This window comes from Salvelinus sp. IW2-2015, linkage group LG22 (genome assembly GCF_002910315.2).
Source record: "Salvelinus sp. IW2-2015 linkage group LG22, ASM291031v2, whole genome shotgun sequence".
NCBI classification, from domain to species: Eukaryota; Metazoa; Chordata; class Actinopteri; order Salmoniformes; family Salmonidae; genus Salvelinus; species Salvelinus sp. IW2-2015.
In genome coordinates this window covers 5,496,254-5,507,777 of record NC_036862.1, presented here as the reverse complement: position 1 = coordinate 5,507,777, position 11,524 = coordinate 5,496,254, and the positions used below count along the sequence as shown (strand labels likewise).

The window sequence follows — 11,524 nt, the reverse complement described above, 5'->3', positions numbered from 1 at the left end:
AATGCAAAAAACCAACACAATTCCACTTTGACTGCCTTACACCGACCCAACATTCCCCAACCTTTTCTCCACCCAACCTGACACCACATATGGATCTGCCAGAAGACAAGGATCCATTCTCTCCGAAAAATCTCACTCCCACTGGGCCAGAATCAGGATGAGGCTCAAACTCAGCGGTCTTCACAAAAGTGCTGTTTGATCCACCACTCCATATTCACTGAAAACATGTTCCAATTTTCTCCTTTTATTCCTGTTCGCCATCTTCTCCTTCATCAGATCTTCCAGAAGGCTTGTGCATTCCCCCATCTCCCCATCTCATGGCCACTGGTGTGTCGTTTTTAAATGATAAAATGTTATATACCTAATAACACAGAGTTTCTTACCCCAGAGGCGCAACATCGCAAGACTTCCGGGAACGCTTTTGAAACAGACCAAGCAGACCAGGTTGGGATTTTGGGTTTAAGAAGTCAACGAGAGAAGGAAAACATTCTTCCATAGTTGTTCATTTTCTCTAAATCTAAAGGCACAACCTAGATTCTAGCCAATGTTTTAAGTAGTTGAACATGTTATTACTCAGACCTTGTGAAGGTGACAAACTGACATGTTTTCATTTTCGTCAAAAACAACTTTATATCGGAGTGCCTTTGATGGTGACGGCCTGCACATGAGCAGTTAGGCGTGATATGACCGTTAGACCCGATGACGTGTTTCTGTGCGTGAATTTAGCTAGCCAACGTCGCTATGACATCGACTACAAGCGTGATCAGGGATTTCTACTGGAGAAGCAGTTCCTGGCTTCATGCTGTACTGTCTTTGCTAGTAAAATTGTTGTGTTTTTAAAGATACATAGGACTGAAATATATGTTTTGGAAATATGAACATCCACGAAAAGGGCTCTAACCTAAATGGCACAGTCTCTAAAAGGCCACAGGCCTCAATGGGGAGTTTAGTCCTCGCGTGCATAATCCTATCCGGCATGACAGGCAGGGCAGAGGGGCAGAGCAGCTAAGGGACCAGACAGGATCGAGTTCTCGTGTGCCTCTGGCAGTACTAGAGGGGCAGCTGATAGCCAGTGTCATTTTAGAGAACCATGGGGGCCAGGAGGGTGGCTGCTCTGGTTCACGTAAGGGGCTTAGGTGCCGCCCCGTGAGGAGAATGCACAAGGACACAAAAGCAGTCTTGGGCCGCGCCATGGAACGCCCCAGGTGTGGCAAAGGACCCTGTAACTCAGCTGGTGCAGGTCTGCTGGGGCCCATCCGTTGGCGGTGAGTACGATGCCAGAGGCTGGCCACGGCTGGAGGTGGTAGCTCGCCTACTGCTATGAAGGATGGCTGCACACCAGTCACAATTGTCGTCGGCAACTCACTGGCTGTAAACAGAATTACTAACTTGATTGGCCACCAGATGGCGTTACAGGACCTATCCTTTCTTCATGGTTCAGTAACCTAATGGTTCTCTCATACCTCTGAAGTCATTGTCAGATGATAAAGCTTCAGCAAAACTCAGCGAGGACCCTTTTGAGATGATTCTACATGCCCTGCTGCTTTGAATATGAAGAAAGTGAGATCTGTCGAGTTCAATTTCAGTTGGAGGTTTCAGAAATATTTCCCAAAAATGACACTTTTGAGGGACAAATGGTTTATATTTATCATACCTAACCCACACGTGTGAGTTATGTTGACATTGAAAATGGGGGTCGGTCGTTCCACCGATTCGGTGCGTTTTGATGAGTGTAGCCTAACTTGATTTCGTCCAATTTTTACATTCTGCATAAAAAACACGTAAAAAAAWAATAATAAAAGTAAGTTCCTATCCAGTGCCAAATAAAGTAACAGGGTTGACCATAACAGGGTTGACCGTAACAGGGTTGACGATTTCTTCTTAAATCAGCCATAAATCCCCTTGTGACAGGGGGAATGGAAGCTTGTTGTGTGCAACAGGGAGTGGCAATTGAATGCAATCTTCCCAAATAAAAGTATAATTGTTCAAACATTTCTAACCTAACTTCTATGGGTAACAGGGTTGACTTGTTATGCTCGAATCACTTCGTTTTCCTCCACAAAACCCCAGAAAATGTATAACATGATTAGAAATAAAACCATGAGGAAACCTGTAGGAAACTTGATAATTTCAACATCACTAGTTTCAAGCACTCTAAAGCTAATTTCTGACAAGAATATCGAGAGGCCAGAACGAACACTGCAGGTTTACAACAGCTGCTGGTATCTGGTTCCTCAAAATAGATCTGGAGGAACTGGTAGAAACATTGAAACCACCCTCTGTGATTTTAACCTTGACCCCCAGTTCATGGATTCAAAGCTGCAGGGGCATACATACAGGAATCCAAGAGATGCCAAGTGGACAAACTCACACTCGAGTACCATTGGACTGAACAGCCAATAGGATACATCACCATAAATGGAATGTGTAATATATACCCTGCATTAGTATGATGGCAAAATCAATGGATGATCGATGAACAAGGAACTTGAAACTTTGTACAATGAGGAACTTTGACCCTTTCTGTATGTATGGTTGATGATGGGTGGGTTATGGAGTCATCCTGAGCTGCATAGCAGGTGTGAAGCTGTCTCTTATACACATCTAGATGTGTATAAGAGACACATCCTGAGCTGCATAGCAGGTGTGAAGAGGTCTCTACAATGCAGTGATTTTGTGTGTGTGTGTGTGTGTGTGTGTGTGTGTGTGTGTGTGTGTGTGTGTGTGTGTGTGTGTGTGTGTGTGTGTGTGTGTGGTAGAAACTCTATTTCCTACATTTCGTTGTGGCCAGGATGGGGACGGGAAGCCCATGGTCATTTTCCACCCTTTAGCCTGTCTGAGAAGGGCAAAGGTCACATTCGTCATAGCCATAAGCCTGCTCACTCTAACTGCTGTGACCTCTCACTTTCTCTCTCTCACAACACACGCACACATATAAATCACATATTCATTCTCACTGTATTGTGAAACCACTTACAGTATCTCTTGCTCTCTAACATAAAGGTACAGGGACACACACACTAAGAAAGTCTCTCACAGGCAATTAAATCATTTTGGGATATCAAAGCCGGTCAGGTGTTACATCCTTAGTTTTTCCTGGCACAATTACAATCGCTCTGTGTGTGCATGAGTGGTTGTGTTAGGTTTGAGTGATTGCTGTGGGGTTGTGTATGTGTGTGTTGCGTGATCTGGCGACACAGTCATGGTTACAGCCATGCTCTCCATGATGGAATATCCTTTCTGGACTCCCAGTACTGGTGGAATAGAATGGCTCTACCAGCCATGGAACTGCATGACCCATTCAACGACTTGAAAATGTCTTTCCTTCCTACCTCCCTTGATGAACTCACTGATCTACCGCGACGGGATTGGTTGAAAGCTATCTATTCACCTATCCATTTGTGTTGGATCTGAGACACAAATAACACCGTGACACAAACATGGATTTGGAAGGTAAATGCACTTTAATTACGATCCACACCTGCTGGCAGCCCCAGACGAATGGAAGGAGAGAGAGGACAAATAGAGCGAAGTAAAACAGCGACATTCAGAGACAAACCACAGTACAAAAAAAAAACAATACCAATATGTACAACATATATACAACAGAGCTATTTTACACATAGGTATAAAAAAACATTTGACATCTTCGACAACTGCAGTGTGTTACAGAGACGGCACAGGCAACAGTGTCGTGTTTTAACTCAGTTCTCTCATGGTTCAAATGGATTGGGGTCAGGCTCTACTCTCTTGTCTGACCTTTCCCTCTTTTTTTATCTAAAGCTTGCATTCATTGATTCTTTTTTGCTCTTTTGTTGCTCCTTCAGTCATTTTCTCTCTCTCTCCTGGCAACAGGCATGACGGTCTGTAATGCTTATCACACGCACACACCTCGCACCGACACGCGTACACACACCTCGCACTGACACGCGTACACACATCTCGCACTGACACACGCAGACACRMAGACACACACACACACACACACACACACACACACACAATAATTATACCACCGTTTATCCTTCAATAATGAATGTGGAAATGGACTAATTGGAATTAAAACCACTTTGCCCTTCCCTCCCATCCCCTGTCAGTTGCCTTACGGCCCAGGAGGCCACAGTGCAGGTCTACAGTCTCCGTAGCGGTCTAGTTACAGATATCACTAGCAGGCCATCTAGGCCTTCCAGGGCAACCAGAGCAGTGGGGTGCCTACAGAGGGACATTAACACCTGGGGAATGGCTCAAATGGCTCCTCACAGTTGTTCCCATAAAACACAGAGACACTCAGACACAAGCCAGACTCTAACTCAAGGCCAACCCTCATAAGATTAGCTCCGGGGTCAGCAGGTCAGAAGTGCATGATGTCATAAGTCGGAGGTTAAAGTTCACCGCCATGCTGTTTCTTGATGATCTGCTCAGCTACCCCGTAGGCCCAGCATTCTACACCAACAATATGTGCTATTTAGCAGATGACAATCTCAGCTCACAAAAGATGAGGAGTCAACTCAGAGAGGGATGGGTCAGGGTGAGGTCATCACCACAGGAACCTATGCAGCATGGCACAGCGCTGGGGTCCAGGGCCAGGCARAGAGAAGTGGACGCAAAATAATAAAAGCCTCTGAGAGTTCAAAGGTCACACCTCCAGTTCCTGATTGTCTGAGTAGTGGAAGCGGTTGAGCTTCTCCCTCTCCAGGTTGGAGATGTCCTGTTTGGCGGCGGGGGTTGAGGGTTTGAGTGCAGGGGAGAGTTGTGAGTGGGCCGGGGAGGGGGGCAGAGTGAGCTCGATCTCCTCGCAGCAGCGCGGTACAGGGACAGGGGTGTGGGCGGTGGTGTTGGGGGTGAGAGGGGGCAGGAGGGGCGCGGGGCGGTCTAGGTTTCGGACGAGGGTGACAAACTCCCTCTGGTTGTTGATGCCCTCCTCCCGGGGCCCGCCCTGCGTCTTTTTCCGTCGTCGGTGGAGGCGGGAGAGGAGGAGGGCGCAGGCTGCGCAGCCGCACGCCGTTACTAACGCTGACATACCCACCAACACCATGTAGAGATTGACCCCTCCACGAGCTGGGTCCGACATGGCACCTAGTGAGACACAGAGAGAAATAAAGAGGGAGAGAGAGAGAGAGAGAGAAAGAGAGAGAGAGGGAGACAAGTTAGTTAGTTAACAAACACACCTGTACACACATATAATGTGAAAAAAATCTCATTCCACTACGCCTCACCTGGACAGTGTTGGCCATGACAGGGGTCCTTAAGGCTTGTGCACTCGTTACCATAGTAACCCTCGGGGCAGGCACACATGTACCCCCCCTCGGTGCTCCGACAGGGCACCCCCTGCTGGCATGGGTTGGGATTGCACAGATCCACCACCACCTGGACAATATGAACAAGAACAAAATATGTGAGGAGGATACAGAAAACCAATGGGAAGATGACGAATCTGAGAATGGAGTCTGACCTCGCAGTACGTCCCTGAGTAGCCGATCGGACAGCTACACAGCTCCTCCTTGTCCACACACTGGCCTCCGTGCTGACAGGGGGTGCTATCACAGGGACTGGGGCCAGTCTGGCAGTGCTTCCCAGAGAAACCAGGCACACACAGGCAGCGTGAGCCTGACACAGAGTCCTCACAGTGGCCTCCGTTTAGACACAACCCCTGGCAACTGCTGTTCCCTACAGAACAGAGAGACACATAGATCAGCACACTCAATCACATAGACACACACACACACACCATCTTTCTCCATCCTTGACCTTATACTCACTGATGTCACAGTTTGGCCCCGCCCAGCCTGGCAGGCAATCACACAGGTATCCACCAATCAGATTACGGCAGGAGCGGGCATGGACACACACACCCATGTCACACTCGTTGGTGTCTGTGGAGAGAGATGGGAAGTAGAGAGAGAACACATCAATAAAATCACTGGTGGAGTCTCAGGACAATTTTTTAGCTTGCGCCAATTTAAAGCAGCAGTCCTTTTGTAAGAGCCTGGCATAACTCACATCTACACGGTCATATATACAGAGAGCAATAAACCTTTTAAAAAGAGAAATAACAAAGATGACAGAGGCTGTGGTAGCTGAAATGTTAGCCCAATAAAGCTAAATTAAGCCAGAGGCTGTGTGTGTGTGTGTGTGTGTGCGTGCGTGCGCGTGTCTCTGTCTGTGTGTCTGTGTGTGGGCGTCTTATCTAGAGGTCGACCGATTATGATTTTTCAACGCCGATACCGATTATTGGAGGACCAAAAAAAGCCGATACCGACTAATCAGACAATTTTTTTATTTTGTAATAATGACAATTACAACAATACTGAATGAACACTTATTTTAACTTAATATAATACATCAATAAAATGTGTGATACGCCTACTTATTGGGCTAACATTTCAGACTACCGACACGCGTCACCTGAATCAAGCTTTGCTGCATAGTATCTATCTTCTTTTTTGTCATATAAATAGGTATTTTTATTTGCTATCTCTGGTTCATATTTATTTAGCAGAAGAACCCACGTGTCACGATCTTGAGAACGAAGTTCTATGCGTTACCAGGGCCGTTCGCTATACATTAAAAGGAGAACGACTGCATGACATTACTAACATAATCATGGGCAGCACAAGCTAAAAATAAAAGGTTAGACAACTGAAACGATACTTTCTCAACCGAGATGAATTGAGTGTGAGTAATGTGTATGATCGGAATTTCCTCTAACGTTCTTAGTCAAATATCCCATCCTGCACGCATCCTCCTGACAACTCCTATTTGTGTGTTGAGATGTGAGATTGAATGTGTTGGTTTTGCACTTGATGTGCCTGGCTGCTGACTGTCCCCGTGATATACATATGAATTGGTGGATATGGTTGCTTTTGTGAATGTTGCTCTGCCAGGCTGGGCGGGGCTCAATATCTGTTGAGAATCATTCAGAGTTGAGTATATTGGAGGGTGGCGAACCGGTGAAGAAATAAGATGGAGTTGTTGTGTACTGTGCATGTCTTAGTGATTGTGAGAAATGTGATAGTTGTTCGCTCTCGGCATCTCTAGATAGTGGTGTGTCGGTCTCAGACTGTGTGTAGGACGACAAACAAGACCCGAGGTCCGATGGGGTGGATGCGAATCCGTATGCCAAGCAGTGCGATGGCCCAGTGGGTTTCTGCAAGTAGCTCCCTGTGTCAGGTCTGCCCTCGGACTCGCTGGCACCTTGTGGCATGTAGATCTTGATGCTCGGGACTTCTCACTGGGAAGTCCAAGCTGGAGCTGGACGCCGCAGATCCCTGCTGATGGCACGAACCCCTCGTCTAGAGTAACACGGAGGCCAGATGTAAGTGAGAGAAAAGGACGCGGTCTCTGTTTGTTGTATGACGGTCCGATGTCGTGTCTCAGTACCTACTCAGGGATCGCTATCACATAGCGCAGAGCTTCATGCGAGGAGAAATCCAGTCACCTCATAGATCAATCACTCAGGTATTGTCGGGTCTCAAGATCGATTCACTCTCCCATTCTGGGTGTTCCTTTTCACCTGCTATCCTCCTCACACTACTCTAAGGTTCGAGTCTTCTTCATGTATCTCACTGAAGATATTCGTCCCACGAAAGCCCTGGATTGGGAAGTTGTGAAAGTGCTGCGTATAGGAACTCAGCCAAATCGATCACTATGTCAGCTGTGAGGGGCGGTGTACTCAAACTTGCAATCGGGATCATCACGAGAGCGCGCGGAGAACTCGTGCCCTGCCCCGCAGACGCGTTGCTTCGTCACTACACTAGCAGCTCACAAACACACAGAGTGCACAAAGCCTTAAGGACCCTACATTGCTCATGACAAACCACTGAACTCACAACGAGTGAGCACGCTAGTGAATCGCAGCACTTTAATTCACATTATATCGCAATGCACATCGTCAACAACGCGCAGCTACGATCATTCTCCTCAGCATATTACACCACATACACATAAACAGCACATCTCAGTCTACACCAGCATCGGATGGGGCTTCCTCTATGTCGTCCTGTTCTGCGAATGTTCTCAAGTGCCTCGTGCGCTTTAGTCAGTGTTGGACTCCCACGTCTTATCACGAAATGGGTTGCTTAGTACTTGAATCCCTCCGATGTTGCTACCAAGGACTAAAAAATCGTGTCCTTCTGAATGCCCCCTGTCGGAGAACCACCCAGCTCGTGGAGGGGTCCAAATCTCTACATGGTGTTGTGGGTGTGTCATGCGTTACTAGGCCGTTGAGCACCGTCGCCACTGGTGCCCCTTGTGCACGCGGCTTTTGACGGCCCTCTTCCTCGTCCCGTCTCCGACCGGACGACGGGAAAAATGAACCGGGCGCCGGTCAATGGCACATTACAAGGGAGGAGGGGCTCTCTCAAGCAACCAGCTTCAGGGAGATTCATCGTCACTCGTCCCGAGATAACCTAGACCCGGGCCCGCGCCTCCACTCCGCCCCCAATACATAAGCTACCTAGCATAAGCCATCACCCTCCCGGATCCGGGATCCTCCTATCAAAACTACTAGCAGTAGCTAGCCTGCGACAGGGATCTATCATTATTTTCATGAAATCACAAGTCCAATACAGCAAATGAAAGATAAACATCTTGTGAATCCAGCCATCATTTCCGATTTTTTAAATGTTTTACAGCGAAAACACAATATGTTTTCTATTAGCTAACCACAATAGCCAACACACAAACCGCATATTTTTCACCATGTTTCCACCGCAAAGGTAGCTTTCACAAAACCGACAAAATAGAGATAAAATTAGTCACTAACCAAGAAACAACTTCATCAGATGAAAGTCTTATAACATGTTATACAATACATTTATGTTCTGTTCGAAAATGTGCATATTTGAGGTATAAATCATAGTTTTACATTGCAGCCACCATCAAAAATAGCACCAAAGCAGCCAGAATAATTACAGAGAGCAACGTGAAATACATAAATACTCATCATAAAACATTTATGAAAAATACATGGTGTACAGCAATGAAAGATAAACATCTTGTGAATCCAGCCAATATTTCCGATTTTTTAAGTGTTTACAGCGAAAACACAATATAGAATTATATTAGCTTACCACAATAGCCAAACACACAAAACGCATTTATTCACCGCAAAGGTAGCTTTCGCAAACCAGCAATAGATATTCAAATTAATCCTAACCTTTGGACAACTTCATCAGATGACAGTCTGACAGACATCATGTTATCAATAACATTTATGTTTTGTTCGAAAATGTGCATATTTAAGAGCTGCAAATCGTGGTTATACATTGTGAATACGTAGCAACATTTCCCAGAATGTCCGGAGATATTTTGGACACTCACCTAATCTGACCAAAGAACTCATCATAAACTTTACATAAAAAATACTTGTTGTATGGCAAATGAAAGATACACTGGTTCTTAATGCAACCGCTGTGTTAGATTTTTAAAAATAACTTTACCACAACATACAGCTTGGGTTATTGTGAGACAGCGCTCACCAACACGGCGGAGAATAGGCATCAACATATTACACAGAAATACGGAATAACATCATAAATGTTGTCTTACTTTTGCTGAGCTTCCATCAGAATGTTGTAGAAGGAGTCCTATTTCCAGAATAAATCGTTGTTTGGTTTTAGAATGTCCATTTCTTCTGTCGAATTCGCGCCACATGCTAGCCAAGGTTGCTAACATTTCCATCCTCTCTTGGCGCAAAGAACGGAAAACTCCAAAGTCCCAATAAACGTTGAATAACTGTTAAAAAACCTACTTTATGATGTTATTATCATATGTATAAATAAAATCAGAGCCGGAGATATTCGCCGTGTATACCGAACGCTTTTCAGAAGACAATGTCGAGGCTCCTCGTGCGCCGTCGAAGACAAAGAAAATACCGGACCTGTCACTCCAAAAGCTCTTGTTCGGCCTAAGATAAGTAGACACCCCACCCCTATCTCCACCTTCCACTGCCTGTTGACATCTAGTGGAAGGCGTATGAAGTGCATACATATCGATAAATAAAAGCCAGTTGAATAGGTGGGTTAACTGCCTTGTTCAGGGGCAGAACGACAGATTTTTACCTTGTCAGCTCGGTGATTCGTTTTTGCAACCTTCCGTTTACTAGTCCAATGCTCTAACCACCTGCCTTACGTTGCACTCCACGAGGACCTGCGTGGCAGCTGACTCTGTTACGCGAGCGCGAGGCCAGCAGAAGCCCAAGGTAAGTTGCTAGCTAGCATTAAACTTATAAAAACAATCAATCTTCACATAATCACTAGTGGTTGATGATATTACTAGTTTATCTAGCGTGTCCTGCATTGCATATAATCGATGCGGTGCCTGTTAATTTCTCATTGAATCACAGCCTACTTCTGCAAACGGGTGATGAACTGTCGTTGCACAAACCTAACCATAAAAATCAATTCCTTTCTTTAAAATCAATACACAAGTACATATTTTTAAACCTGCATATTTAGTTAATATTGCCTGCTAACATGAATTTCTTATAATTAGGGAAATTGTGTCACTTTCTTGCGTTCCGTGCAAGCAGTCAGGGTATATGCAGCAGTTTGGGCCGCCTGGCTCGTTGCGAAACTGTGTGTAGTCCATTTATTCCTAAAAAGACCGTAATTAATTTGCCAGAATTGTACGTAATTATGACATAACATTGAAGGTTGTACAATGTAACGCAATATTTAGACTTAGGGATGCCACCCGTTAGATAAAATACGGAACGGTTCCGTATTTCACTGAAAGAATAAACGTTTTGTTTCGAAATGATAGTTTCCGGATTCGACCATATTAATGACCAAAGGCTCGTATTTCTGTGTGTTATTATGTTATAATTAAGTCTATGATTGATATTTGATAGAGCAGTCTGACTGAGCGATGGTAGGCGCAGCAGGCTCGTACGCATTCATTCAAACAGCATTTTGCCAGCAGCTCTTCACAATGCTTCAAGCATTGAGCTGTTTATGACTTCAAGCCTATCAACTCCCGAGATTAGGCTGGTGTAACCGATGGGAAAATGGCTATCTAGTTAGCGGGGTGCGCGTAATAGCGTTTCAATCGGTGACGTCACTCGCTCTGAGACTTGGAGTAGTTCCCCTTGCTCTGCAAGGGCCGCGGCTTTTGTGGAGCGATGGGTAACGATGCTTCGAGGGTGGCTGTTGTCGATGTGTTCCTGGTTCGAGCCCAGGTAGGGGCGAGGAGAGGGACGGAAGCTATACTGTTACACTGGCAATACTAAAGTGCCTATAAGAACATCCAATAGTCAAAGGTATATTAAATACAAATGGTAGAGAGAAATAGTCCTATATTCCTTATAATAACTACAACCTAAAACTTCTTATCTGGGAATATTGAAGACTCATGTTAAAAGGAACCACCAGCTTTCATATGTTCTCATGTTCTGAGCAAGGAACTTAACGTTAGCTTTTTTACATGGCACAGATTGCACTTTTACTTTCTTCTCCAACACTTTGTTTTTGCATTATTTCAACCAAATTGAACATGTTTCATTATTTATTTGAGGCTAAATTGA

The 11,524-nt window shown here is 45.3% G+C and overlaps 1 protein-coding gene across 1 annotated transcript in view; it reads right to left on the bottom strand.

The window, feature by feature from the left end:
• Positions 1-3,441: 3,441 nt before the first annotated feature.
• Positions 3,442-11,524, bottom strand: part of LOC111949927 (protein jagged-1b) — a 56,853-nt gene continuing 48,770 nt past the window's right edge. The window contains exons 10-13 of the mRNA XM_023967278.2: positions 5,760-5,873; positions 5,453-5,667; positions 5,217-5,367; positions 3,442-5,076 (exon numbers count right to left, since the gene is read on the bottom strand). Coding sequence (XP_023823046.1) covers positions 4,637-5,076; positions 5,217-5,367; positions 5,453-5,667; positions 5,760-5,873 — 920 coding nt within the window. The 3' untranslated portion in view covers positions 3,442-4,636. The remainder of the gene's footprint in view (positions 5,077-5,216; positions 5,368-5,452; positions 5,668-5,759; positions 5,874-11,524) is intronic.